Source organism: Puma concolor, chromosome A3 (genome assembly GCF_028749965.1).
Source record: "Puma concolor isolate L17-30 chromosome A3, mPumCon1.1.hap2, whole genome shotgun sequence".
NCBI classification, from domain to species: domain Eukaryota; kingdom Metazoa; phylum Chordata; class Mammalia; order Carnivora; family Felidae; genus Puma; species Puma concolor.
Window position 1 is genome coordinate 127866907 of NC_141669.1, and position 26664 is coordinate 127893570.

The 26664-nt window shown below is 55.0% G+C and overlaps 1 protein-coding gene across 3 annotated transcripts in view; it reads right to left on the reverse strand.

Annotated features, from left to right (window-relative positions):
- Positions 1-26664, reverse strand: part of SULF2 (sulfatase 2) — a 120520-nt gene that overhangs the window by 77645 nt on the left and 16211 nt on the right. For 2 of the 3 annotated variants that reach the window (XM_086702424.1, XM_086702425.1), the window contains exon 2: positions 16222-16497. In XM_086702424.1, the coding sequence (XP_086558550.1) occupies positions 16222-16396 (175 nt within the window). In that variant the 5' untranslated portion in view covers positions 16397-16497. Of the gene's footprint in view, positions 1-16221; positions 16498-18590; positions 18730-26664 lie in introns of those variants that run through there. The other variant, XM_086702426.1, reaches the window with a different exon arrangement.

Genomic DNA, 26664 nt, shown 5'->3' on the forward strand with positions numbered 1-26664 from the left:
CATGCATGCTCTCTCGCTCTCACTCTCAAAATAAATAAACTTAAAAAAAAAAAGAAGTCAATAGTACTGGTGGCAGATGGATGTGAAAATTCTGGAAAGGTCAGGGGCTGGCTGCGTTTGGCACCCCTGCTCCGTACAACCCAGAGGTGCCTGCACAGACACCTGCCTCTCAGACACCATCAGTGCCTCATACTCTAACCCGAGTTCCTGCTGCCACCTGCCCCCTCAGGCCTCCTTCCCTTTCCTCCAGCGCTGTGGGCAAAAATCTAGCTACTCCTCGGTCCCATCTCTCTGTTCCCACTTCGAATCCATCAGCAAAGCCTGTCCACCACCCGGCCCTGTCGCCCTCCTCCCTGGGCATCCTCTCTCTTCCGAATTAGGTCAGCTGCTTCGCCTCCTCGCTGGATTCTGCCCATTTATTCTGCACGGAGCAGCCAGAGCGCCTCCTCTCCTTGGCACCCTCTGGGGCTCCCACTCACCGGAGAACAAAGTCTTGAAGTCCTCCACAGGCCAACCTGGGTCCAGACCTCGTCTGGCAGGGGCCTCGTCTCCGCGCTCAGACCTGCCGGGCCTGCTCCTGCCTCAGAGCCTTCGCCTTGCTGCTCTTTTGCTTGGAAGGCCTTTCCCCCTGAACCCTGACGGCCTGTGCGATCACCCCCTTCTCGTCTGTACTCCCTGCCCCTGACAGTTGAGACCCCTCCCTTGTTTTTTAAGTTTCTGACTCCATAACTGTCATCTGTGACTAAGCACAGACTTTTACACACTTACATATTTATGTTGCTGTCTGCCTGCGCCTCCCAGCCCCGAGGCCTGGAGCGGCCCTCGGCACAGGGTCGGTGCTCAGTTAAGTATTCCTCAAAGGAATGAGTCCAGGGCACTCCAGGCAGAATCAACTCTTCGCCCGCTCTTTACAAACTGTGGGGAGAAAGGACGGGGCGGCTGGTGGCGAGAACCCGGCCCATCTGGGTCTCCCGGGTCTGCAGAAAGGACAACGCTGGCCCCCCACCCGACCTGTCAGACCCTCCTCTAGGAGGCAGGAGGCCACCACCTGGCGAACAATTCCTCTGCAGTCAGCAGCCCCGAATGCCGCACTGGCAACAAGCAAAAGCCCGTAGAACCGCTTCTTTTTTTCTAAAAAATGGGCTCAGAACCAGGGTCTCAAAGCGCTTCCGTCTCCACCATACTATTTCCGAGGAGAGGAGCGATTGCCAATCTCGTCCAGGAGTCCCCGTGCGTGTCTGCTCGGTGCGCTCGCCCCTGCCCACATGAGCCGGCTGCAGGGGACAGCGGTGTCCATGCGCCGCTCAGGTACGAGGTGACGACGCCCCCAGAGGACAGCCGGCCTCTGTGCGCGAGCAGCGCTACCATGAAGCCTCCCCGTGGGGACAGTGACCTGCTTTCGCACAACTGCCACAGCGATGGGGCTCTGTACGTCCACATCCGGAACACGAAAACATGTGATCTAATCTCGCCCAGCCCGGCCCTCAGGCAGATGGACCAGTCTGATGGGGGGGAAGAACCTGGAAGACGGGGCCACACAGAAATAAAAAGGCCAGTTTTCAACGTTAAATGAAGCCAGGCCGGCCAACCCAGACTCACTCTGTCCAACACAAACTTGGGATGTGCACACAAAAACAAGCCCGGTTTCCTTCTGTGATCAAACCTTCCAACCCAGCTGGGCCAGGGGTGAGGTCACCCGACACCTCTGTGCGACTCTAATGGTCCCATCCCACCGATGAGATGGCCCCACCCCCGGCCTTGATGCTTATCTGGCCGCCCCTTTCTGATCGCTTTCTGGGGCCTCCTTGGTAGACCACCTGTGCTATTATTTATCCTTATTTGATATTTTTCCTTAAAGCGACTTAAAATTTAAAAAAAAAATTTTTTTTTAACGTTTATTTATTTTTGAGACAGAGAGAGACAGAGCATGAACAGGGGAGGGGCAGAGAGAGAGGGAGACACAGAATCTGAAACAGGTTCCAGGCTCTGAGCTGTCAGCACAGAGCCCGATGCGGGGCTCGAACTCACAGACCGCGAGATCATGACCTGAGCCGAAGTCGGATGCTTAACTGACTGAGCCACCCAGGCACCCCCCAATTTTTTTTTTTTTAATGTCTGTTTTTGAAAGAGAGCGAGAGAGAGATGGGGAAGGGGCAGAGAGAGAGGGAGACACGGAATCTGGAAGCAGGCTCCAGGCTGTGAGCTGTCAGCACAGAGCCCGACGCGGGGCTCGAACCCACAAACCGCGAGATCATGACCTGCGCCGAAGTCGGGCGCTGACCCGACGGAGCCACCCAGGCGCCCCTTAACGTGACTTGAAACAGATAAACTTGAATCTCAACCCGAGTCACTACGTGAAATTCTGTGTCTGATATGCTAATCAAAACATTTTTTTTTTGATGCACATGAAAATAAGTTTGTAAGTAGTAAAATCCATGCTTTTTGACTTGTCACACGAGATACCTCGTGCCTTACCTGTCGTAGAAAGGCATCTGGGAAACGCTGAATTCGTTTGCTCTTCTCAAAGTCTGGGTGGGAGCAACCACGACCTCTAGGGAACAAGCGGGTGCCGGGGGCTTGCAAGATTCAAAACTGACTCAATTTTTTCCCTTCCAGGGCTTAGGTGGTTCCCACCCACTTTTTGCCCTAGAGGCCTGTGTCAGCTGGGGGCAGAAGCACCCCAAGGCCCTTTAAGACAGACTCCTGTGGCCCCCAGCGTGGGTGGCAGGGGAGGCACTGGTTTTGACAGACGACCACTGAAACGAGAGGTCAACAGAGTCCGTGACGGGTTCTCGCCTCGAGAGAGAGGTGGCAGGGAGATGGGATGTGGGGAAAAATAAAGCCCCGGGGTAAACCCAGGTCTTGACTGAAATCAGCATTTTCCTTTAACGGTTTTTGCAATTTCTTTGGGAGAGAGGGTGCGTGCACAGGTGTGCGAGCGGCGGAGGGGCAGAGAGAGGGGGACAGAGGATCCGAAGCGGGTTCTATGCGGACGGCAGAGAGCCCGATGCAGGGCTTGGTCTCCCAAACCGCGAGATCATGACCTGAGTCGGAGTCTGATGCTTAACTGACTGAGCCAGCCAGGTGCCCCTTAAACCACACTCTCTAACCACCCCTCACAGGGCTCCTTTTAAAACGTTAAGTCACACCATGACTTCCTTTGCTCAAACTCATCCAACGAGCGTCCATCTTGCTTAGAATAAAACCCAAAGTCCCCCCCGCCCCCTTTGGCCCAGGAGACCCCAGGTGGGCTGGACGCTGATTCTCCCCGAGTACAACTTGTACCTCCGTCCCCCACTCGCCCTCTGCTCCGGCCACGCTGACCTTCTCACCACTCCTTGAACACGCCAAGCATGCTCCCGCCTCAGGGCCTTTGCACTTGCAGCCCCGAGACACACCCCCTCCGCCCCTCCCTGCCCCGTGGCATCCAGGTCTTTACCAAAACTGCCTCCTCAGGGAGGCTTTCCCTGGACTGCGCTAAGCTCTCTCCTTCTTCTCCTTCTTGCTCTTTGAGAAAATGTTCTCAGCAGAGAGGGTGGTTGCTTCCGGGTGAGCCCTGCGAATGGTGGCTGGGGAAGGGTACTTTGGCTTTGAATCGTTTGAGTATCTGAAGGTAAGGCTGTATGGCTCATCTAATTTGAAATACTTCGGAGGCTCAGGGGGGAGGAGAGAACTGACTGCAAACAGGCTAATCCACGAACACTCCAGGATGTGCGTCGCCTTCCTAGCCTTCCTATCTGTGCCTTTCGTTTGGGGAAAGATAATCTAATCGAGCAGAGGCCTTTCAGCAAGGACCTCCCCGTATCTGTGGAGACCACAGGTGACTCTGAACACAAAACCGGAGGCCACAGTCAGAAAGCCAGAGGCAGGGCCTGCCCACGAGAATGTTTGGTGATGCTCTTTCCAGTGTGTCAAGATTCTGGGACACCGGGAGGGGGTCCAAGAGTCCGACTCATTTCGGACACCGTCTACACAGAGTCAGCATCGGATGCCACAGGTTAAGGGCTCAAGTCCCGCAAGGGCGCCCCACTCTCCCCGACTCCCCCTGCACGGACGCTGGCCGCAAGCCCGGGCTGTCACCTGTGCTTTGACCGACAGGCCGCAGAGTAGCAGCAGAAGGCTTACAGAACTCAGGGAAACACATTCACCTGTTTGTTAAAGGACAGGAAGCAGCGGCCAGGCGCCCTGGGCAAGGTCTGGGGGCGCCCTGGGCAAGGTCTGGGGGCGGGCGGTGCTTAACGAGGCGTCGATTGATCAAGTCATCGCCCCGGGCTGATTCAGCCTCCAGCCCCCTCCGCCAACCCACCAGTCACATGGTCCAGGGGTTCCCAAGCAGTGTTTTCTCCTCTCCTGGGGGTGGAAAAGCAGGAGCCGAAGGGCCAGCTGGCACGGGGCCAGGCGGCGGGTGAAGGGGCCGCGACCCACGTCCTCTCCAGATGCCACCCTTCTCTGAGCGATTCTTCTCTCAGCCACTTAGTTCTGTATGTTAAACGGGTTCCGCTGCTCCATACGTGTGCGGGCGTAACCCGCATCAGCACGCTTCTGTTCTGGACGGAACGCGGGGCACGACCCCCCGCCCCCCGCCATCTGTAGACTCTGGGTATCAAAGAGCCCACAGAATGAAGTGTGATCTGTCCTATTAAGTCACTGACTTTCTCGGGGCCTTCGTTTCCCTTCTGTCAAAGTACAGCGCGGGAACAGCTTTAGGTTAAGGTTTCCTTTGACCGTGACATTCAAGGACGATTCTCGAATACCCTCTGTCATCTTCTGCAGTGTGCTGGGAAGGGCCCTAGAGGCACATGGCCTGAGTTCAATTCCTGACCTCGCCGCTTCCCGTCAGCCACATACCCTGGTGCAAATGAGTTACCACCCCCCCCACCCCCCCAAGTACCTTGGTGTCCTCGTGGGCAAAGCAGAGAGAATAAGAGTGCCTCCCTCCCACGGGATGTTCCAAAATTTAATTGAGGGAAATACGGGCGAAGCCTCTAGTGCAGGACACGGCATATGAAAACGCTTAACACGCGGTCGCTGTCCAAAGTTTTAGTTGCTGTAGCTCCCAAGTACTGCGTCACACCGAGTTCACAGAGTGCCTCTGGACCACATTCTGGTCTGTGCGCTCGAAAGCGTTTAAAACATTAACTAATTCTTTTTTTTTTTTTTTAATTGGGAGATTTCACATCAATCCAGTTTTCTGGCTTGGCTTGAAAAAATACAGAGATCTGGCCTTGCTGGGTTCACAGTGAGTGGACCTGAGTGGCAAAGGCCCGGTTTAGAAGGGCTGCGCTGGTTCTCTGGGCTCCCCACTTCCCACATTTACAGGACCTGCCTGGCCCTGGGGGCACTGGGTTTACAACTTGCAGCTGTTTCTATTCCGGGGAAGGGACCAGCTGAGTAAACCTTCAGAGTAACACTTACTATGACCCAGAGCCCTACAGAGAGCAGGCTTTAAGAGGGGGAGGAGAGCTGTGGGTGTGGGTGCAGGCTAGGACAGAGCCTTGACCTGGACAGGCAGGTGGGGGGCGGGGGAGGGGACGGGGGAGGGCCATCAGCTCGGGCCACAGGTGGCAAAGCATCTGTGACCTGTGTTGCCCTGCAGCCACCAGGCTGGAGTACCCGAGGCAGCCCTCATCCGGGCCTCGAGCGTCCCTGGAATGCCCGCGATGTCACCGGATCAGACTGTGAGCCGCCTGCCCGTGGCAGACTGTCTAACCACCACGGGAGGCTGGATCCCATCAGCCCGACCGCCCAGAATAGCTCTGTCCCCAGCAGGCGGGGAGAGGGCGGCCCGGGGGATGAGCAGCAGTGGAGGCCACATCTGGGCAGAGGGACCCCACTGTTTCCCGGACAACGACATCTGTGCCTGGATGTGCTCACCGCTGTGCCTCCGACTCGACCCAGAATAACCGCGCCGGCTGCCGGGGCCCTGCTGCTCGGGCGGCTTTTCCTCGCGGCGGCAAAGGGGGCGCCGCTCCGGACTCCGCAATCTTACAAAACAGAAGAGGTTTTTTTGTTTTTAAGTTTTTACGTATTTATTTTGAGAGAGAGGTAGAGACAGAACGTGCAGGGGAGAGGCGGAGAGAGAGGGGGACAGAGGATCTGAATTGGGCTCTGTACCGTCAGCACAGAGCCCGACGCGGGGCTCGAACTCACAGACCGTGAGATCATGACCTGAGCCGACGTTGCGTGCTTAACCGACTGAGCCACCCAGGCGCCCCGGGAACTTACAAAATAAAGTCAAATGCTGTTGCTGGTTTTAGCTACAAAAAGCCGAGGCTCGAAATCGGTTCCTAAACCCAGTATCATTAAGCAGATGTCGAAGACAGCCGTGCTAGAATTTCATTAATGAACATCGGACTGTCAGAGAGATCATGAAGTGAATTTTTCCTCCTCTGCCTTCTGCTCCTTCTGGCTGTGAAGCCTCGGGGAGGAAATTCTGATATATTCCTTCTCAACGGAGGGGAGGTGGCCCAGAGGCCCTGGAAAAGGGTCACTTCCTCCCTGAGGAGCTCCACCCACAGACCGTTCCTTGCCAGAGGCTATTTATGCAAAGTCCGGGGTGTTTTGCCCACTTTTCGTCCTGTGCCACACAGAGCCAGTCACCTGGCCACCAGCCTGGTGGTGATGTGTGCAAAGCAGCTTGATGTCTGTCCTGAGCCTGAAAACCTGTTCCTCCTCCCCCAGTGTCCCCATCTCTGTAAATGGCACGACCATCTGCCCAACGGCTCAGCCAAAACCTCTGAGTGATTCTCTGATTCTCGACGCTGCTTCCCTCCCCCTTGCAATCCGTCCACGAGCCCTGCCTGCTGACCCCCAAAACAGAACCCGCCCCACCTGCCACCGCCTCTCCAGAGCACCCACCGGCTCCTACCCAGACAACTGGTCTTCCTGATTCTGATCCGGTCCCCGGGCCACCCCCCCTCCACCCGCAGCCAGACCGAGCCACCGAGAACACGAATCACACGTACTTGACCTGCTCAGAACAGCTCGGTGACTTTCCATCGGCCCTGGAAGAAAATCCAGACCTTCCCCCATCATTCTCCCCCTCATTCCCCACGTCCTGCTGCCCTCCTCTAAGTTCCTGGCCAGTCCATTCCTGCCACAGGGCTCTTACACTTGTCCTTTGGCCTGGGATGCTCCTCCCCCCAATTCCCATGTGACCACCTCCTTCTGGAGGTGCGGGTCTCACGAGTGCCCTTCATACAACTGCCTCCCCCGTCCCCCACCACCCCCACGCTAGAGGTGCTACCCCTCGCTGGGACCCTTGCTCCTGATCTGGTGTGGGAGAGACCCCGGTGGCCTATTGATGTAGGTTTCCCTTTCTTAAGAGGCTCTGATTTTCACCTTGAATGCACTGAGCTGGGAAAGACATTTGCTAGACGCTCTTGTAGCTAAACATGCAAACGGTCCTCGCTTTGGCCTTCTAGATCAGTTCCGTGCCCAGTGATCCAGACCAGCGAGCTGACCTGGATGGGTTGCACCCACAATTATCTTTACCCTCTGGCTTTGGGCTGGATTTGGCCAATGGGGGGGGGGAGGGGCCCTGGTGGAAGATCAGCAGAAGCAGAAAGGGATGTTGGAGTATGGATGTCTCCAACACTCTCCCTGGGGTATCAACAGAGGGGGACGGCTCCTGTTGGGGGGGGGACTCTCTGTGTCCCATTTGCCCCCTCATCCCCTTGGCCTTGGGGTGGGAATGGCTGCAATGTTACTAAACAGATTTCCCCACACTTTAGCAAAATCTAGTTAAGCCCTGGTTGAATAGTCCAAATTTGAGTGTGCCCCACATTTCTTGCTGAGATCATGTGGCTAATTAAATAAGTTCTGTCTGTGTTGTACGTGATGTCTGGAATGAGGTCCTTAAAGGGAGCCGACTTAACTCGAAGTCCATTCTTTTTACCCTTTTGATTCCTCCTTCTCGGATGCCTGGAACGTGGCTCTGATAGATAGAGCTCCAGCAGCCTTTCGGAACCATGAGGTGACCTTAATAATGACAGAAAGCCACACAGCAAGCATGGCAGAACGGAAAGGTAGAGGAGCTTGGGTGCCTGATAACCTTGAAGCCACCATGCCAGCCCTGGAATGCCAACTTCCAGATATTTCTATGTGAGTGAGAAGCAAAATTCTATCTTGTTTAAGCCCCTGTTATTTTATATTTTCTTTTATATGCAGCCAAACCTAATCCCAATATATTTAGCTTCCAGAATTTAAGTGTCTCCCAAGTGTTGCTGAATTTAAAAAAAAAAAAAAAAAAGGTCTTGCAGGAATGTGCTTGGCAAGTTGAACACCAGGGTGGGTCTAGATGAGCCTTTCTTCCTCCCGAGATAACCTGCAGCCACATGTTTTTGTAACTCTGGTGAGAAATGCGAGAATGTCAGGGGTTGGTGTCTTAGAGAGGCCAGGCTGGGAGTTACGCTGATCTGCTGTCCGGAATCTGGGCACGCTGTCTCCTGGGCTTTCAGCCATTTGGCCCCTACAGAGCGCCCAAGCCTGAAATTTAGAATTGATTTCTGGAGATCAGTCTGCAGTACAGGAGTGGTTTCCTCGTGTTCACAGATGGAAAGTGGAAAACAAGGGCCTGGCCAGAAACCCTCCCAAGCCTTTCTCTCAAAAGCCTGCCTCTCCCACAAGGCAGCCGTCGGGGCCGGGGGCCCCCGCAACCTTCCAGATCACAGACCCCCCTGGGAATCCGGTGAGGGTCTTGGACCCAGTAGAGCACACACAGGCACGCAATCTACACACAATTCTGGCCCCCTCCCTGGTCGTCCCTCGCTCCCAGCCCTTCCGGACCTGGGCCTCTTCCCCGAACTCTTGACTCTGAACGCTGACTGCCTTGGACAGCTCCTCTTGATTTTTCACAGCCTCTGCCACTTACTAGGTCCAGAAGCGGAATGAGCTCCTGACCATCACTCTCCGCAGCTCTGTAAACAGAGACTCCCTCTTTGCAGTCACTCAGGCCAAGACCTTGGAGTTATTCACGACTCTTCTCTCCCGCTCCACATCAGGCCCATCAGCACATCTTTTTATTTTTTTTAGTAATTTTTAAAATTTTATTTATTTTGAGAAACGGAGCGGAGGAGGGGCAGAGAGAGAGGGAGAGAGAGAATCTCAGGCAGGCTCCGTGCTGTCAGTGCAGAGCCTGATGCAGGACTTGAACTCACGAACCGTGAGATCATGACCTGAGCCGAAACCAAGAGTCGGATGCTTAACCAACGGAGCCACCGGGCGCCCCCTGTTAGAAACGTTTCTTTAAGTGTTTATTTTTGGGAGAGAGACAAAAAGACAGAGCGTGCGTGGGGGAGGGGCAGAGAGAGAGGGAGACACAGACTCGGAAGCAGGCTCCGGGCTCTGAGCTGTCAACAAAGAGCCCAAAGCAGGGCTTGAACTCACAAACCAAGAGATCATGACCTGAGCCGAAGTCGGACGCTTAACCGACTGAGCCACGCTTATCAGAGCACATCTTACCAGCACCACCTGATAACTAGGTACAGCATCGACCCCCGTCCCCCCCACCTCTGGTCTGAGTGGCCATCGCCTCGTGCTTGGACTCCTGCAGTAGACTCCGCACTGGGCTCCCTGCCCTCACGACACCCCTTCGGCTTATTCCCCGTATCATAGACAGAGGGGTCATATTAACACGTAAGTCAGATAATGTCCCTCTTCTGCTCAGCGTCCTCCATTGGTGTATCACTGACAAAGTCAAAATCCTCCCTCCCTCTGGTTCAAAGACCCTGCGTGGTCCACCCTTCCGCCATCACCCCATCACCTCTCAGAAATCACCACTTCCTGGACGTTTGCTCACATTGCCCTGTTGTCCTGACCTCTTTGCGGCTCTGAGCCCGGTGGGACCCCTTTCTCCCTCAGGGCCTCTGTCCCCCCTGTTCCCTCCGCCTGGAATGAATGCTCTTCCTGGGGGAACTCCCTTCACTGGCGTCCTCACCTTCTTTGCCCCAATGTCCCCTTCTCAGTACAGAAAATCATAGCTCTCTTTCCTTCTCCTTGCTGCCTTCCGTTCCTTCCTTTATCCCTCCCACCGCTTTTCACTATCATGGGCACTATAGACTTCATAAATCTTTTTTATTAACGCTTGCACTAATACGTAAGCTCCATAAGAGTAGAGATTTTGCCTACTTTGTTTGCTGCTGGATCCCCTTCAGCACATGGTAGGTGCTCAGTGAGTATCTGTTGAATGAATGAGTCTGGCCTGCCCTTTGAGCCAGCACCCTGCTTTGGAGAGAGCCCTGTGAGCGTGCCCTGGGCATTTCCTGAGCGTTGGCTGTAGGGTTGGCACCTGCCTCCTTCTGGCACCAGCGCTTGGATTTTTCTCTAGGGAAGAATCACACCTAACTCCCTCTCCCAATCCTCATGGCTCATGCGGGGTTGGCCCCAGGCCTGACGCCAGGGATGTGCATGCGACCCAGGCCAGCCAGTCACTGCATTCCATGCACCCCTCCGATGGTTCGGGGTCGACCAGCCGTCCCGGAGAGTACCAGCCCCAAGATACTTCGTTTGGGGACGTTTATTGGTACCTGTGGGAGAAAGACCCTCTCTTTCTACAAGGGTGGCTTGCTGTAACATTAATGCGGGTCTGGTGATGCCAGGTGGAAAGCTGGGTGGAGGGTGAAGCCAATTTGGAGGAGAGCTGAGTTTGCAGAGATAGATTGATAGATGAGAGCCAGACAGAGCTCTGGATCCAGCCATACCTGAAGCTCAAAATACGCTTGGATTTTTTATTTACATGAGTCAAATAAACTCCTTCTTTTTTTTGTATGGTCAGTCTAGTTGGAACTGGGTTTCTGTCACTCATCACTGAGAGAACCCAGACTGACAGAAAGGGGTTGTGATACGTGTGTTTTTATATCCACTGGAACACCTGTTCCCATGGTATTTTACAGCCCTCCAACAGTATCACCTGGTTGCCTTTGTCACCCCAAACGGCACAATTCTGTTCACAAGGTCTGAAAACCTGTAATCTGAGGGGGCATCTTGTTGCTACCCTGCGTGGACCCTCGGGAGATCAACAGTGGAAAATCAGTGCCAGGTTTTCTGGGGTGTGGGGATCTGTCTCCGCAACCCTCGGGCACAAGAGCTCCCATATTAGTGGGGCTCCAACATGAAAAGCCTGTGACTCCCACCTGGCAAGTCCTTCCCTCTCCCAGCTTCCATCCGACTGGGTCAAGGAGAACGTCTCGGGCACGTGTCACTGCCCTCGCTCTTTGTAACAAAGACACGCCAGCCTTGTGGGAGGCCGACTCTTGCTGAAATGCAAAAACACTGCTGTTCTCACCGTGCCTGCTTTTGCAGTGACCTTTTACAAAAGACAACGGATCCTGGCTTTTCACTTACACTCATAATCGAAGGCTTCCTTTAAAAACAATATTTAAGCTTCAGAAAGCAAGTCCAGTTAAGTAAAATCTCAAATGACAGGACAGACGGGCCGGGGACGCTGCAAGTTTTCTCTTGCTCCGTGAGGACCGCGTCTCACTCATTGAGCCTGCCTGAGCCAGGAGGGCTCACCAACGGTTTGGCTGGATCGAATCAGACCAATAAGCCTCGGTAGGGTCTGTCAGTGCCACAGCCTATCTGACCGAACGACACGTGCAAACAAGACTGGCTTCTGCGTGCTTCTCCTTCTCTTAGCCCTCTGGTAAAGCAGGCAACCCAAGACCCCGCTGGTCTCCAAGGACCACCCAAACACAGGGATTTTACCCACTTTCAAAGTGGATTGAGAACCGAGGCTACTTACTGACCACTGTGCCCGGGAACCAGTTCCCCTGGGCAGCCGGCACTTCTGAGTGACAGCTCGGGGAAGGGTGTCACATGCGTGTGAGAAAAGAGAAAATGAACGTACAGCCTCCCCTCCCCCTGCCCCAGCCTCGCAATCAGGACACAGGACGAGCCCCTCTTCTGTCTGGGTCCCGTAACGGTTCTCTCAACCAGACCCTAATTAGGATGGACGGCTGTTCTCCACCCGGGACTGGAAGGAAGCCTGGAATTAGCTCAGTCGAGAAGTCTTCAGCCCTGAGAACCGTCAGAACTGCCGCACGGATGAGCAGAAAATAGCAGATGATAAATTTTTTAGGACCACCCTCTGTGTGCCAGTTGTAGTAGACTGTGAGATAATGTGCTGGCCTTTTTGGGAACATGCATTATTGATCTGGGTCTGTCTAGTGGTTTATAAAAAGCCCACCATCCCTCTCCCCCCCCCCCCCCCCCACCTTCCCATCCCTCACCTCCGGAGAGCCGCACAGCCTCCTTCAGAAGCCGGTTCTGCTGTGGGAGGGGTGGGGGCTCGAGCGTGGAGGGAAGGTTTGCACCGATCTCTGCAGGGTGGTGCTGCTGGGTGGGAGCTGACAGACGCCAGCTCTAAATGCCCCGAATCCACTTCCTGGAATTTATCTTTCAGAAACGCTTGCTTGCGTGCGCGAAGATGCATGTAGAAAGACATTCCCAGCAATGATATTTGTGACAGTGAAAACCAACTAACACACACGCTAACAATCTAGAAGCCACTCCACAGCCATTCCAGGAGACTGGTTAAGTAGAGCAGTGGTTAAGACCAGGGGCTCTGGGCTTAGATCTCGTTTGGCCATGCTCTGGCAGCGTGGCCGTGACCTTGGATAAGTAACTCCATTTCCCTGTGCCCTAATCGCTCCCTCTGTAACCCCTGCTCTCCTCCTTCCTGTGTCCTTATCATAGATCCTTTTTTTCTTTTTTTTAAATAGGCTTCACGCCCAGTGCGGAGCTCAACGTGAGTCTTGAACTCACGACTCTGAGATCAAGACCTGAGCTGAGATCAAGAGTCACCCAGGCAGCCCCGATCCTTTTTTTTTATATTTGCATATCCTCTTGGTTTCATTCAGGAGTCACAGATGAAAACTTGTAATCACTTGGTGACACGTAGCTTAGCTGGATCATGCCGCTACGGCAAAAACGTGTTGCTCCTAAAAGGGGCTGTTCAATCGCTCACCTTGGTTCAGGCCCCAAATCTAGGAGGTGCCCTTGATCTTCCTCTTTCCCGTAGCCCCCACATTCAACCATCCACTGGTGCCTCATCGGTGCCACTGCTCCTGCCCTGGTCCATGCTCCCGTCATCACCTGCCCAATTCGTTCATGCCTCCGACTGGGGCTACCTGTCTCTGCTTTTGCTCTCGGCAAGCCAGTTTCAACGTAACAGCCAGAGGGATCCTGCTGGAATCTAAGTCCGCTCACGGCCCCCTGCTAAAGGCTCCCTAATGCATACCCATTTCACTGAGAAGAAAACTCTAAACCCTCGTCATGGCCACAAGGCCCCTCATGACCTGTTCTCAGTCGACTCCTGGCCTCCTCTCTTTCCACTTCTAGCCCGGCTCCCTCCAGCCCACGGGCTTTCTCCATCTGTCCGAACCCGCCAAGTTCATTGCTAACTAACATAGTGTCTTTGCCTCTGCTGTTCTCTTGACCTGGAATGCCCCTTTCCCTCTAGCTCCCAGCACGGTGCACTGCACAGAGTGGATGCTTAATAAATTATCTGCTGAATGCATGAGTGGACGTCCCCGGAGTCTTGTACTCCCGGGCACGACTACTGTCGAGGGGCCCCATGAAGCAAGACCATTGTGCTCTGAGATCCAGGTGCTGTCTGCAAAATTCCCCCAGAAACAAAACTTGCGTCCTTATGGCCATGACCTAGGGACTCCCCATGGTTATCCAACACGTTTCCAGCTAAATGCTGCTGGAGAGGTAGGGATTATACGTGTGAAATTGTCAATAAAAGTTCTGGGCTTTGATTGCTTCCTGGCTGCAAGTTCCTTTTGCCCTTGATAACCTCCCTGAGAAAAATCTATACTTGTAATCATTAATACAAATCATTATAAGGAGCAGCTTGGATGGAAAGACTCGTGTGTGCTTTTAATAATGGATCTAGGGGCGCCTGGGTGGCGCAGTCGGTTGAGCGTCCGACTTCAGCCAGGTCACGATCTCGCGGTCTGCGAGTTCGAGCCCCGCGTCAGGCTCTGGGCTGATGGCTCAGAGCCTGGAGCCTGTTTCCAATTCTGTGTCTCCCTCTCTCTCTGCCCCTCCCCCGTTCATGCTCTGTCTGTCTCTATCCCAAAAATAAATAAACGTTGAAAAAAAAAATTAAAAAAAAAAAAAAAAAAAAAAAAAAAAATAATGGATCTAGTCACGCTTGAGACTTCACCACATTCTTAGGTGTGGTTGCAGACGCTTTAAATTTGTTGCCGCCAGTAATACTCAAACGTCCTTTGACAGTGGATAGAGGCTAAAAGCCCACCCCTCACCTGGCCGACCACTGGCACTCTTGACCGCAACCCGTGACAGCCTCCGAGATACGGCTCCGGCCTCTCTCTCCGGTCTCCGATTCCATCCCCCTGCCCCAAGCTCCAGCCCCATCTGGCTCCTCGCTCCTGCCTCAGGGCCTTTGCACACGCTGGCTCCCTTGCTTAGAAGTCTTGTCCCAGATCTTCACAATACACAGCGCCGATGGTTCGAAGGGAAATTACAGAAGCAAAATGCGCAAGGATGTGTGCTGTCCAATACGGTAGCCACAAGCCACAGGTGGCTACCGAGCGCCCGAAAGGCGGCTAGTCCTAAATGAGACGCGCTCTTGCCGAGAAGTACACGCCAGATTTCAGAAACAATATAAAAACTGTAAACGATCTCATTGACGACTTTCTGTATTGACTACACGTTGAGATGATTATCATTCGGACAGACGAGGTTAAACAAAAGATGTGATTAATTTCACCTGTTTTTAAAACTTCAAAAAAAGTGTAGCCACTAGAAAACTTTAAAATTATTTGTCATTTGCATTCGTGGCTCGCATTAGATTTCTCTAGGGCAGTTCTGTATAGGGTTTACTGGTGGAGAAATGGAACCCCCCAAATCAGTGAATTCGGGAGGGGGGCGGGTGGAGAAGACACAAGCTAGGGAGAAAGAAGGTTTACCCTGGGAAAGCCCCCCAGAGGTGAGCTGGAAATATAGGTGGAGTTCTCCCCCCTTCCCCCCAGGAGAGCAGAAGGTCCAGCTAGGCTGAATTGTGGATGGCTCACTCTTGGTGGCCTCACTTGTGAGGCTTCTCCTCGTGCAAGGAAACACGTGGTGGGCGAGAAAGGCCTCGTGCAAACGCAGCGCCCGCAGGTCAGGTGGACCAGACGGGAGGGTTTACGCAGTGGGGCAAGGAGCGGCTGGGGGTGCTCGTGTGGGGGATAAAGGCGCTGAGGTTGTGAGCTCAAGGGGCCCTGGTCACACCTGGCCGTCGGTACACGTGAACTAAACCCTGGCGAGGGTCCCCGTCCTCACCCGCTTTACCCGGAGCCAAAGCACTGTCAGGGGAGGGAGTCCCGACCAGAGTCGGCCAAGCTCATCCTCTGGAGGCACCATCTTTGCGAACAGGGTCGGGTCACTAGGAATAGCATCCACCCTGCCTGTCCCTGGATGCCACCAAGGGACGCCGAGCCCACCCAAAGCTCGGGTTAAGATTAGAGGGGCAGAGCCCACAGGTGCACGTGTGGGCACACACACGTACACACACACACACATACACACACACACTCTGGCTGGCTCCTTCTTCGTGTCAGTGTCAGCTCAAACATCACCCCCTCCGGGAGCCCCTCCAGGATTAATTACTGATCCGCAGCAGCTCCCGCCGCCCCATCCGGCACAGCGCTCTCATTCCCCTCCCCTGCGCATTTCTCCCTTCTCGAGATTACTTTATGTGCGGTCTTGCAGCGGTGATTATCCGTGCCCCCTCGCTCCACGAGAGTGGATGCAATGTGCCTGTCTTACCCATCACTGAAGTGCCAGGCCCTGCGAGACTGCCTGGCACACAGCAGGTTCTCAATAGCAGCTGGGGGAAAATCACGAACTGGTCAATACATCTCTTCTCCTTAAGACTTTTGGAGAAATCCAGCTGCCTTAGGGGTAAGTTGGAGACCCCTAACCCTGAGGCCCAAGCTGCAAATGCACACGTGTGGGTCAACCCCCCCCGCCCCCCTGCCGTGACTTGGTCTTAATCCACTAGAAGTCCTGTTTCCGATTCTGTGTCTCCCTCTCTCTCTGCCCCTCCCCCGTTCATGCTCTGTCTCTCTCTGTCCCAAAAATAAATAAACGTTGGAAAAAAAAAAAAAAAGAAGTGAGCTCCACAGGTCTACATAGCCGACCTGTGTCAGGAGCCTCAGACCCAGGACAGGACCCTGGGTAGGTGGTGCCTGCTGGCCAGCTGCTTACCGAGCTCGACGTCCTGGTCGTCTGTCAGCACCAGGATGATGTTGGGGCGGATGTTCCTGCGGTCCCTCTGGAACCTGCCTTTGAGGCGGTGGTGTGACAGGAAGGCCGAGCTTCCGCCCAGGAGAGAGAAGACGGCGGCGGAGAGCAAGCAAAGCAGGAGGCCAGGGGATGCCATCTTCTGCCTCGCTGGCCCGTCGCCTCTGGCGGGACGCAGGGGCCTGAAGTCGCGTCTTGTGGATTTGCTTCTTCTCCCTTCTTCCCGCTCTACTCACGGATCTAGAGTAGGAGGAGAAGAATCAGGTCAGTCTTTACGTAAAGGCCGCCTGACGGCTGGGCTTGCATAATGATTTCTGGCACGGACAGCGAGGGCGTCTCTGATCAGGGGTAGCGACAGCCGAGAAAACCTAACTCGGAGAAAGTTACAAGTAGAGGATTCGCAATCCGCTCGCCGGAGAGCCTTCTCTGACCGCTTCTGCAGACAGACCCCTCCCCCCCTCCCTGGACCAGCGATCCTCTGAATGTGCTGGTGGCGGCCCACGTCCAAGGTCGGATGACCAGCCGGCCCCAGAACCATCCGACCCGCTCGACAGACAGATCAGCCCCAGAGAAAGGAAAGGAAGGAGCCCAGTCTGGGGGAGCTGATATTTCTGGACGTCCCCTCTCCGCCGGCACCGGGGGGTCGAGGTGGGGAGAGGTGAGCCGGATGGAACCCCAGCTCTTGGGCGGCGTGTGGCCCAGGGAGGGATGTGCAGGTGTGGCACTGAACAACTCCGTGCGTCGCTCACCCTCCGGGTGTCTCTGCCCGGCCAGCAAGGAACCTTGGTTTTCCCACGGATAGAATGGGGACACGAGGGCGTTACGGGAGCCCCAGCCAGTGGGGGTGGGTGTGAAGGCCCCCCCGCAGACAGACCCCACAGCTGGGCAACTCATTCACACTGGCTTTAAGTGGCAGAATAAACACGACAGAGGAGAACGTTGAGGGCTAAGAAGCCGTGGGGGAAGAGCCGTCAGTCGGCTGCGACCTCGGTCACCCCTGAACCCCGGGTCGGACGGGCTCCCCGGCGAACTGGGGGGAGAGAAGGCGGGACGGCGAATCTTGGCTCGGGCAGGTCTGATCTGGGTCTGCTCCTTGCTCTCTGTGGTCATTTTTCTACTTCTTGAGGAAATGAGCCTTCAAGTCCTTCCACATATAGACTTCTGGTCTCATTTATTTAAAATGAGAGCGAGCGAGAGCGAGAGAGCGAGCAGACCTGTCAGGAGGAAACCAAGCTCACTGGAGGTGGGCTGCATGACCTTGAAGGACTGCTTGCCAGCCTCCCCTCCCCCGCCACTGCCGGCCCCAAGTCACAGCTCGGGGAACCCATCGAGGGCTCCGGTCCGCAGAAGGGGATGTGCCGCTGCAACGCCCCTCGAAGAGGTCCCCCCACTTTCCCTCACGGCGCCCCCACCCTCCATGCTCTCCAGGACGGCCAGCAGGCTCTTCCTAGGATGGAAAGCCCGTCTTATCCCTCCGCAGGCCTGGCCCAGGCCGAGACCAGCAAGGGGCTCAGGGCGCAACACAGAGGGGACACTCACTCCACGTGGTGCCGGTGCAGGGCATTCACCTTCGTCCCAGTTCTGTCCCTCACCTGCTCGGACTGTCCCTCAGCTTCTCTGCTCAAGGAATACAAGGCACACTCCATGCCAGGGCCCGTAGGGGATCCAAGTGATCCAGCCCCAGCCTGCCTCTCCTTAGTCCTGCCAATCGCTCCCCAGCCCCACCGGCTTCTTTCTGTTGCTTGGACAACGCAAGCTTGCTCCTGCCCCAGGGCCTTTGCACTTACTCTTCCTCAAGCCTGGAAGAGCCCTCTCCCAGATTTTCTATGCTGGGCTCACGCTCCTCTGCTAAGTCTCGGCACAAACATCACCTCCTCAGAAAGGCCTGCCCTGATTGCCCTTATCTAACGTGGTGCCCCCACCTGAGACACCCTCTGTGTTTTATAACCTGTTTTATTCTCATAGTCCCTACTGCGACCTGCAATTATCTTATTTGCCCAGTTCTCCCCACTAAAGGGTCAGCTCCACGAGGGTAGCAAAGAGGCCTGTGTTATGCACAGCTCGGTCCCCAGCACCTAGGCTAAGCCTGGTACATAGTAGGTGCCAAATAAATATTCAGATGGCTAAAGGAAAGGAGATCTTGTCAAGGTCTTCTGAGTTCTGCACAGGGAGGGACGTGGGGCTTGGCAGGGCCATGCGGTAACCCCGGTCTGGAGGCTCGGAAGCATCACCGACCCCCCCCCCCCGTCCCCCAGGAAGGGTCCCAGGGTGGGCTGCTCCCTCCCTTTGATCTATTTTCCACGCTGCTCTGGGCCCCAGGAAGCCACTCTGACCTCTGCAGACTGCACCTGCCTCGTCTCCTGCTTCCTGCTGGTTCTCGCCTCTGCTGGGAGGCTGCTGGGCAGGGGGAGGTAGGAAATCAGGCCCCTATTCCCCTCTGCCCCCTCCCTGGCACCAGCGGTGTCCCAGTGCCTCTGTCTCTCTAGTCTGGCCACTGTTCCACTCGCCTCCAGTCCTGGGGGCACCTCTCCCTCCCCTCGCCCCCGCAGGCTGTGGGTAGCGCGGCTCCCCTCCCTTGCTGGCTCCTTCCGGGTGTCGCAAGATTCCCTGTTTGCCCTCTTAACCCAAACTGCCTCTGGAAGTGGCGCCTCCGATGGTCACTGCCCAGGGCAGGCTGAGAGCAGGAGCAGGTTCCACGGGGTGCTCCCCCCCCCTCCCCGCCCCAGGGGCCTCCGACAGGCCATCTGTGCAGATCGGGGAGATGCGGATCACGTTCTCAGGGGAGCCGACCTGGGAACCGGGACTTTCACAGGACCCGAGGGCAAGAATCGGCTCCCGTCTCGAGACCTCTCGACAGCCGGAGCCACCGCATCAACTGTGTATTGAGTACCTGCCGTGTGCCACACGGCGGGATGGTTACGACACGGATGCTGGAGCCACTTGCTGAGGGACCCCGGGCAGATAGCACCTCTGTGCCTCGGCTTCCTCATCTATAAAATGGGTGTGAAGGACGAAACGGGTTGATACAGTGTGCTGAGCCTGCAGCCTGGCGCACGAAATTAACCAGAACACGTCACACAAAGTACACACCTTCGCCGGACGATGATCCCTGTGGCCGTGGCTGGGCTGTGACGGGCGCATTCCGCCTGCAGAACCTCCCCCGCTCCCAACAACCCCTAGTGCTGCCCCCACATTACAGTTGAGAACTGAGCTTAATCACCGTCCTGAGGTTCCCCAGAGAGAAAACGGCAGAGACGGCCTCACCCCTGCTCCCCTGCCGGCTCAGCGCGCCCCCGCCCCCCTGCACATTTCCCAACCTCCTCTGTTCCAGTGCCAGAGCCCCCGTTCCTGCTACATCTGCACAACCCTTCCCCTGTGAAATGGCCTCATTTAAAAATAAAAACACGGATACATGTTTTTGAAAAAGCAGACTTTCTATCCCAGGGTCAACAGAAAATCAGCAGCCCTTTTCCATCAAATGAACTCACACAAAGTGAAAGAAAGCAGACACTTAACGCAGCCTCACGGCTTCTAGTTCCTTCCTAAGGCTCCGAGCTGAGCCCTGGGCCTGTCTGCTCTCCCCGCCCCTGCACACGCGCTCTTTTTTAAGGGGGACCAGCAGGTGTTGGAAGGGGTCAAAGGGCATCAGCAACGTGCCAGACGTTCTGCTGGGGGGCGGGGGGGAGCGTGAGGCTGGGAGAGGATTGACGAAAAGCCACCCCTGAGTTACCCCAAATCGTGGGGTGGTGCCCAAATCATGTTGTTTATCAGCCTGTGTCCCACCCGCCCCTGGAAATACACCAGGATGCTTTGCGCTTTAACTGATGTGCCAACCAGCCCCACGGCTTTGTCTGTGAAACGCACACTCCTATTCCTTCAGACAGACATCAGGCCCTAAGATGACAGTGAGCGAATTTCCAAGGGAGGCCCCACAGGTGTCACCTATCAGAGACAACAACAGCAAATGCTTGCTGAGAGCCTGTGATGCTCCAGCCCCTGCGACACGTTCCACGTTTCCTCCGCATCTCCGCCCATCGATATTATACCCGTTTGATGGATGAGGAAGGTGAGGCACCGAGAGTTAAAAGTACTTTTCCATGGTCATGTGGTCAAAGCAGCGGCAGACACGGGCTCAAACGCAGCCTGGCTTGGCCGGGCTGCTCAACCAGAACCTCCCGGAAGCAGACTGCTGGGCCAGTTCGGGAGTCTCCCAGCCTCAGTTTCCTCACTTGCAAAACGCAGCAGGCGGTGGCCAGGTGTCCTCCGAGGGTCTTTTGGGCTCTGGGCCTGTGCTGTGGAGGGAGGTATGGAGCTCGGAGCTGCAGCCCGGATGGGGAGCCCCGGGTCGGAGGGTGGGCGGAGCTGGGAGACGCGGGTCAGCTGGACTCTGTTCCTGGCACCCAGGTTGGCTCTCTCATGCCCTCCCCCCCCCCCCCCCCCCCCGTTCCCAGGCAACTACAACCCGCCGGCCAGGATGCTCCCCCTCTGGATGGGAGGCAAAGCTCTGCACCCAGAGACTTGAGAGTAACAGGAGCTAATTATTTCATCAGAAGGTCGATTTTCGATGAATTCCCCCAGCGCTGACTTCCCCTGGCTTTGTGCCAGCCTCTCTCTGGATGCTGAAGAAATCAATTAAAAATGACACAAGGGAACCTGCCTCCGTTTTTTTCCTTCTTGGTAAAGAATTCAACGTGGCTGAACAGGAATCCGTATAGCACCAGCGGACTGACGTTCTGTCCGTCCCTCGGAGACTTCCTCTCACACCCACCAGCTCGCCGCAACGTCCATCTGGCTCCTTCTCTTTGTCTTGTGTCTTCTCGCCGACCTTGGCAAAGGCTTCCCAGCCCAGAAAGGCAGCTCCAGAAACGACTAATGTCCCAAGTGTTCAGCAACATCACTCCTGCTTCTAGATTTATCTGTTAATCTGCAGAGAGGAACAAGTCCCTGGGGGGGGGGGGGATTGATGACCCCCCCCCCCCCGGCCCCATGCACCATAGCTTCGGGAAGCCTCCCTGGATCTCACCCAGGCCCTGTCCAGAAAGACCCAGATGGTACTCTTCCTGTGCGGATCCCCAAATTCAACAAGAGTAGCCGAGAGCGGCCTGGGAATGACAGGGCAGCTGTGGGGGTGGGAGAGGAGGAGGTGGCCAGAGGCAGAACAAGGCACTGACCGGATGGAAGAACCGGGAGAAGGGGCGAAAGGGGACTGCGGGGTGTGGAGAGATGCCCTGTGTGCTGGGGCCACGTGGTCCAGACAGCCCGACCGCTAGGTCTCCCCTCATTTACCTTACAAATACGGATTTAGGGCCCTACTGTGTGCGAGGCACAGTGTCAGATGGCAGGACAATCCTGCCTGGATTATAACAGCCTCCCACTGGTCTCCCTGTTTCTATCCTCTCCTCCTTCTATCAAGTAGCCAGAGGATCCCGTTAAAACGAAACAGAACGTCTCCCTCTACTGAAAAGCCTTCAAGGGCTCCCATCTCATGCAGAATAAAACCCCAAGCTACCCAAAAGGCCAACGAGCCCCTACAGTCTGTCCATCCCCTCTCTGACCTCATCTCCCAGTCTCCCCCTTGTCCACCCGGCCTTCAGCCACACGCCCCTCTGTACTGTTTCTTGCACATGCCAGGCATGTCCCCACCCCAGGGCCTTTGCACTTGCTGTTTCCTCTGCTTGGAGACATCATCCAGATATCTTCAAGGCCCTTTCCTCACCTCCTTCTGGTTTTTGCTTACATTTTCTTTGTAGGTCAGAAATAAATCTCTTCCCTTCCCGCTGGCACTTCCCACCTCTGACAAACTTTGGTCTTTTATTCATTTCTTTCTTGATGGTCCTTTTCTCCCCCCTACCCCCATTAGAATGTGAGCTCCCTGAGGGGCATGGATTTTTGTCAGCTTTATTCACGTCTGTATCCCCAACTCCTAAAACAGAGCCTGGCACACAGCAAACACTCAAGGTATTTACTGGCTCGGCCAAGAATTTTCTCCCTCCTGGACAGTACTCCAGCTCTGGTTGGGGGTCACGGCCACCCCCTTACTGAGCTAGGTGCCATCTGAATGTAGAGCCGAACATGTAACCCACGTGGAACCAACCAGCACGGTCCGTCTCTCTAGTTCCAGTGACTGGCCCAGAGACAGACATGTGACCCAGGCCCGGCCAATGGGAGAGGGTAGGTGGGGGGCTGGGCGCTGACAGCAAGCCAGCCCTGCCAGCCAGCGGAGGCTCAGAGGGGACGCCGGTGACACCGGGCTGAACCAAGTTGCACCTTGTGGCCAGTTACAGGCTCAAGCTCACACACTTTCGTTGCTTCAGTTAATGTGAGTCGGGACTGTCCTTTGCAACAGGAAGCACCAGGCCCAACCCAGTAAACGCCCTCAAGGAACAGTGACGAAGAAGAATACAACTTATGGGGTGCTTCTCACAGGCCCCACCCTGGGGGGTTCATTCGTGCTCTCTGGCTCCCGGTGGGGTTTGGGCAAGGGGGGACACTGCCAGGCGGTGGCCCGCCCAGCTCCTGGGAACTGACCACTTCCCTCTATCGCTGCTGGGGGCCGCCGTGGCGGGTGGCCCTCTCCGGGTTCCAGCAAACGCTCCCCACCGTCCCCAGTCCCAGGGCTCTGTATTACTCATTTTCTTATATTCTGCTCACGCCTTTGTTGGAGGCCACAATCTGTTTCCTGCGGGGCCCTGGATGGATAAAGCAAGCAGGCCTCACGGCTGAGCTCCGCACCCCGACATCCTGACCCCCCAGCCCTCTCAGGCCTCCTAGGCTCCCTTGGAAACCCAGGAATGAGGCAAGAAACTGAGGTTAAGCGCGTTGCGCAAACAGGAAGAAGGGGAAAAACCCCTGCTGGCCTGGGGAGGGGGCAGTCAGAGGGCTGCCTGGAGGAGGTCTTACGGAGTCAAGTTTAGGAAGCCTAAGGGGAAGGAAGCTCGGAAGGGTCCCCAGGGTTTTTCTGAATTAGAGGGTGGAGGACAGGGTGCATCAGGCAGGGCAAATGGCCTGAGCAAACGGCAGGCAGAGTGGGAGGGAATGTAAATGTGTGGTCCCGAACTTCACAAGACCAGAAGTTGTCTGGACAGGGGACGACACAAGTACATCTGTTAAACCTGACACTCCCCTGGTAGCTCTTCTTCTGGGCCGCGGGTTTTTCCCAGCCTTCTCTCTGGGCTGTCCAAGAAACGACAGGAGCTCCTGTAACCTATGGGCCCGGGTTGTGTGTTCCCTACCCCCCGGGCCAGGGCATCTGGTGGCTCTCGGTGCCTCTTCTTGGAATTCTAGCCGGAGGCACGGAGGCACACACAGGACAGGACGCAGGACAAGAGAAGAGTCTTTCAAAGGGAGGAGGGAAGGATCAGGTTTCAAGACAAGGGCTCAGGCTCTAGAAAGCAAATCAGGGCAGAAAGAAAAGGGCTTAAAACTCCATTGCCGCCATAACTATTCATTCAACAAGAAATCCTCAAAGGCCTACTATGTGCCAGGCACAGTTCCTGGCATGGTGGATAAAGCAGTGGGGGAAAAAAAAAGTCCCTGTCCTCGAGGAGCTGACCTTCTAAGGAGTCAACACATCCAAAGCCGGAGTTGAAAAACTCCAGCTAGAAGTGAGAAGTGTGAGAAAGCAGGGCTAGAAGGAATGGCAAACCACGGTGAACTCTTAGGACAGGGCCTTGGAGTGGAGTTAGAGCTCAAAGACAGTTTAGGAACAATGTATTCAAGGTCTTGGAAAGCCCGGAACATCACAAGGTTTTGCCTGTAACTTGAGTGGGTGTTGGAGAGGCCACGTCATTCACGTGCCCAAATATCTGAGCATCTATGTGCAAGTCTTGTTTCATGATCAGAGATCAAAAGCAGACACACATCTCACGGAGCTGACAGAGTAGAGAAAGCCACGCAGATAGATACGTGCTAAAATGTGGCAGGAAATGGATACAGAAGGGGTGGAGCTAGGGTCTGGAGCCAGACTGCTGGGGTTCAAATCTTGGCTGCACTCTGGACTAGTTGGGCAAGTGACTTAACTCTTGGGGCCTCAGTGTCTTCAAATGTCAAGTGGGGTCAATGACAGCACTTAACAGAGTTGTGAGGACAAAATGGCCTCATGCCAATGAAGCCCGTAGAATAGAACTGCATACAGTAAGTCCCGAATATGTGTTAGCTAGCATTTTTTTGTTGGGTTTGGGCCAACTTTTTTTTTGAATGTTGGTTTATTTATTTTTGAGAGAGAAAGAGAGAGAGAGAACAGACGAACAAGCAGAGGAGGGGCAGAGAGAGAGGGAAAGAGAGAGAACCCCAAGCAGGCTCTTAGCTGTCAGCACAGAGCCCATCTCGGGGTTCGAACTCACGAACTGCGAGGTCACGCCCTGAGCCGAAATCAAGAGTGGGATGCCTGACCAACTGAGCCACCCGGGCACCCCGGGCCAACTTCCTCTCTGTAACAGCAGCAGTTTTCATTTGGGGATCCTCGGTCCATCAATAAGGTTCAAATCAGACCCCAGCTGCGGAGTGGACCGTGTGATCCAGACCTGCGCCCATCAGAGCCTCCAATCCCTCTGCCTGGGTGGTTGGCCAATTAGAGTAATCCAGGCGCTCTGGCCTCACTAGGAAGAGATGTGGACTCTTTCCAACAGGCTAACTGGTTCTATGTCATTCCACCACGAGAGTAAGGAAGACTCACACCATCGAGCCTCACGCAGAGGTTGGAATGAAGCCAAGAGACAGAAGGAAACCGAGCGGAGCAAGGGCACATAGTTGCGTTTTGAGAACATTTGAGACCCGGATCCAGCTAAGCCCGAAGGAGGAAGATTTTCCTCTGGGTACTTGGTTTCAGGCACCAATAGATTCCTTTTTCTCCTTTGGCTGGTTTCAGCTGTTTTCTTTCTTTCTTCTTAGGTGAGCTTTCTCACACGTTGACTCCCCAGGGATGTGAATCAAATTCTCTTTGTTTCTTGGGTCACTCCAAGTTGCCTTCTCTGTCACTTGCGACCGAAGGAGCCCGCATGGTAGAACAAGCCGGAGGCGGAGCGCTGACTCAGGTGGCCTCCCAGCCGCCTTCTGCCTCTGTGTAGAAACCTGACAACGTGGCTTGCTGGCCCTTGGCCGGGGCCTGAGCCCAACTCGGTCTTAGCGTCGGCAAACTGCCCTCATCCTTCTCTGTCAACTGATAAGAACAAGGTGGTGTGGCAAAGAGAAGGAACGTGGGTGTGGGAGTCAGGAACTCTGGTCCTGATCCGGTCTTCGTTTCCTCACCTGCCAAGCAAAATAGACTGTTCCCTGGGCACGGCCCTGGAGTCTGGGATGGGTGGAGTCTGACAGGTGGGGAGAGGGCCTTCCCTGGCCTCCCTCCTGGAAGCAGGCGCATCCAAGGTTTGTTTCCTCGGAACACTCGTCACAACACGTGATTCTTGATGGGCTCTCTGTTCCGGTCTTTATTTGTGGGGGTTGTTTTTCCACTGGAAGCTCCACAGGGGTAGGGCTGTCTGTTTTCCAAATCCACAGCCCCAGCCCCTGCCCCCCCCCCCGCCCCGCGTGCCCATTCTTCCGGTTAGCCAACAAATATTTACTGAGCACCTACTACGCACAGGCCCTGTTCTACATGCCGGTGATCGAGAAATGAACGATCTTGCATGAATCAGGCACCAAAAGAGATCACAGGCATGAGGCGATGAGTCCTCAGGAGCGGAGGCAGGAGAGGGAGGTCAGAAGTGACGGTGGGGGGGGGGAGGAAGGTTACATCTTTAGAGAGGGGAGTCAACAGAGCAGAGTCCTGTAGGAGGTGAAGGAATGTGCCTTGCAGACATCTTAGGGGAACGGTGTTCCAGGCATAGGGAAGAACAGGTACAGATGTCCTGGGGGAGGTGTGTACCTGGGAGTCTAAGGAAGGTAAAGTGGGCAAGTATGGCTGGGGCGGAGTTGAGTGAGGGGAAGGCTCATTGGGAGAGGAGGACCTGGAAGGTTCCAGCCTGGGAGTACTGAGATTGGATGTAGGTTTTAACAGGGCAGGCTTTAACAGAACAGACTGCAGGGAATGAGGGTAGACACAGGAAGGCCAGTGAGACAGCTGCCCTGGACCATGCTTGGACCAGGACAAGGGTGGTGAGGGGGCTAGATGTGAGATTCTGGATACTGATGAACGAATGAATGAATGAAAGAGTGAATGAACGAGTGAATGAATGAATAAGTGAATGAATGAAAGAGTGAGTGAATGAATGAGTGAATGAAAGAGTGAATGACCGAGTGAAATGAACAAATCAATGAATGAGTGAATGAATGAGTGAATAAGTGAATGAATGAACGAGGGAATGAATGAATGAGTGAACGACCGAGTGAAGGAATGAGTGAAATGATCAATGAATGAGTGAATGAACGAACAAATGAATGAGTGAACGACTGAGTGAATGAATGAGTGAA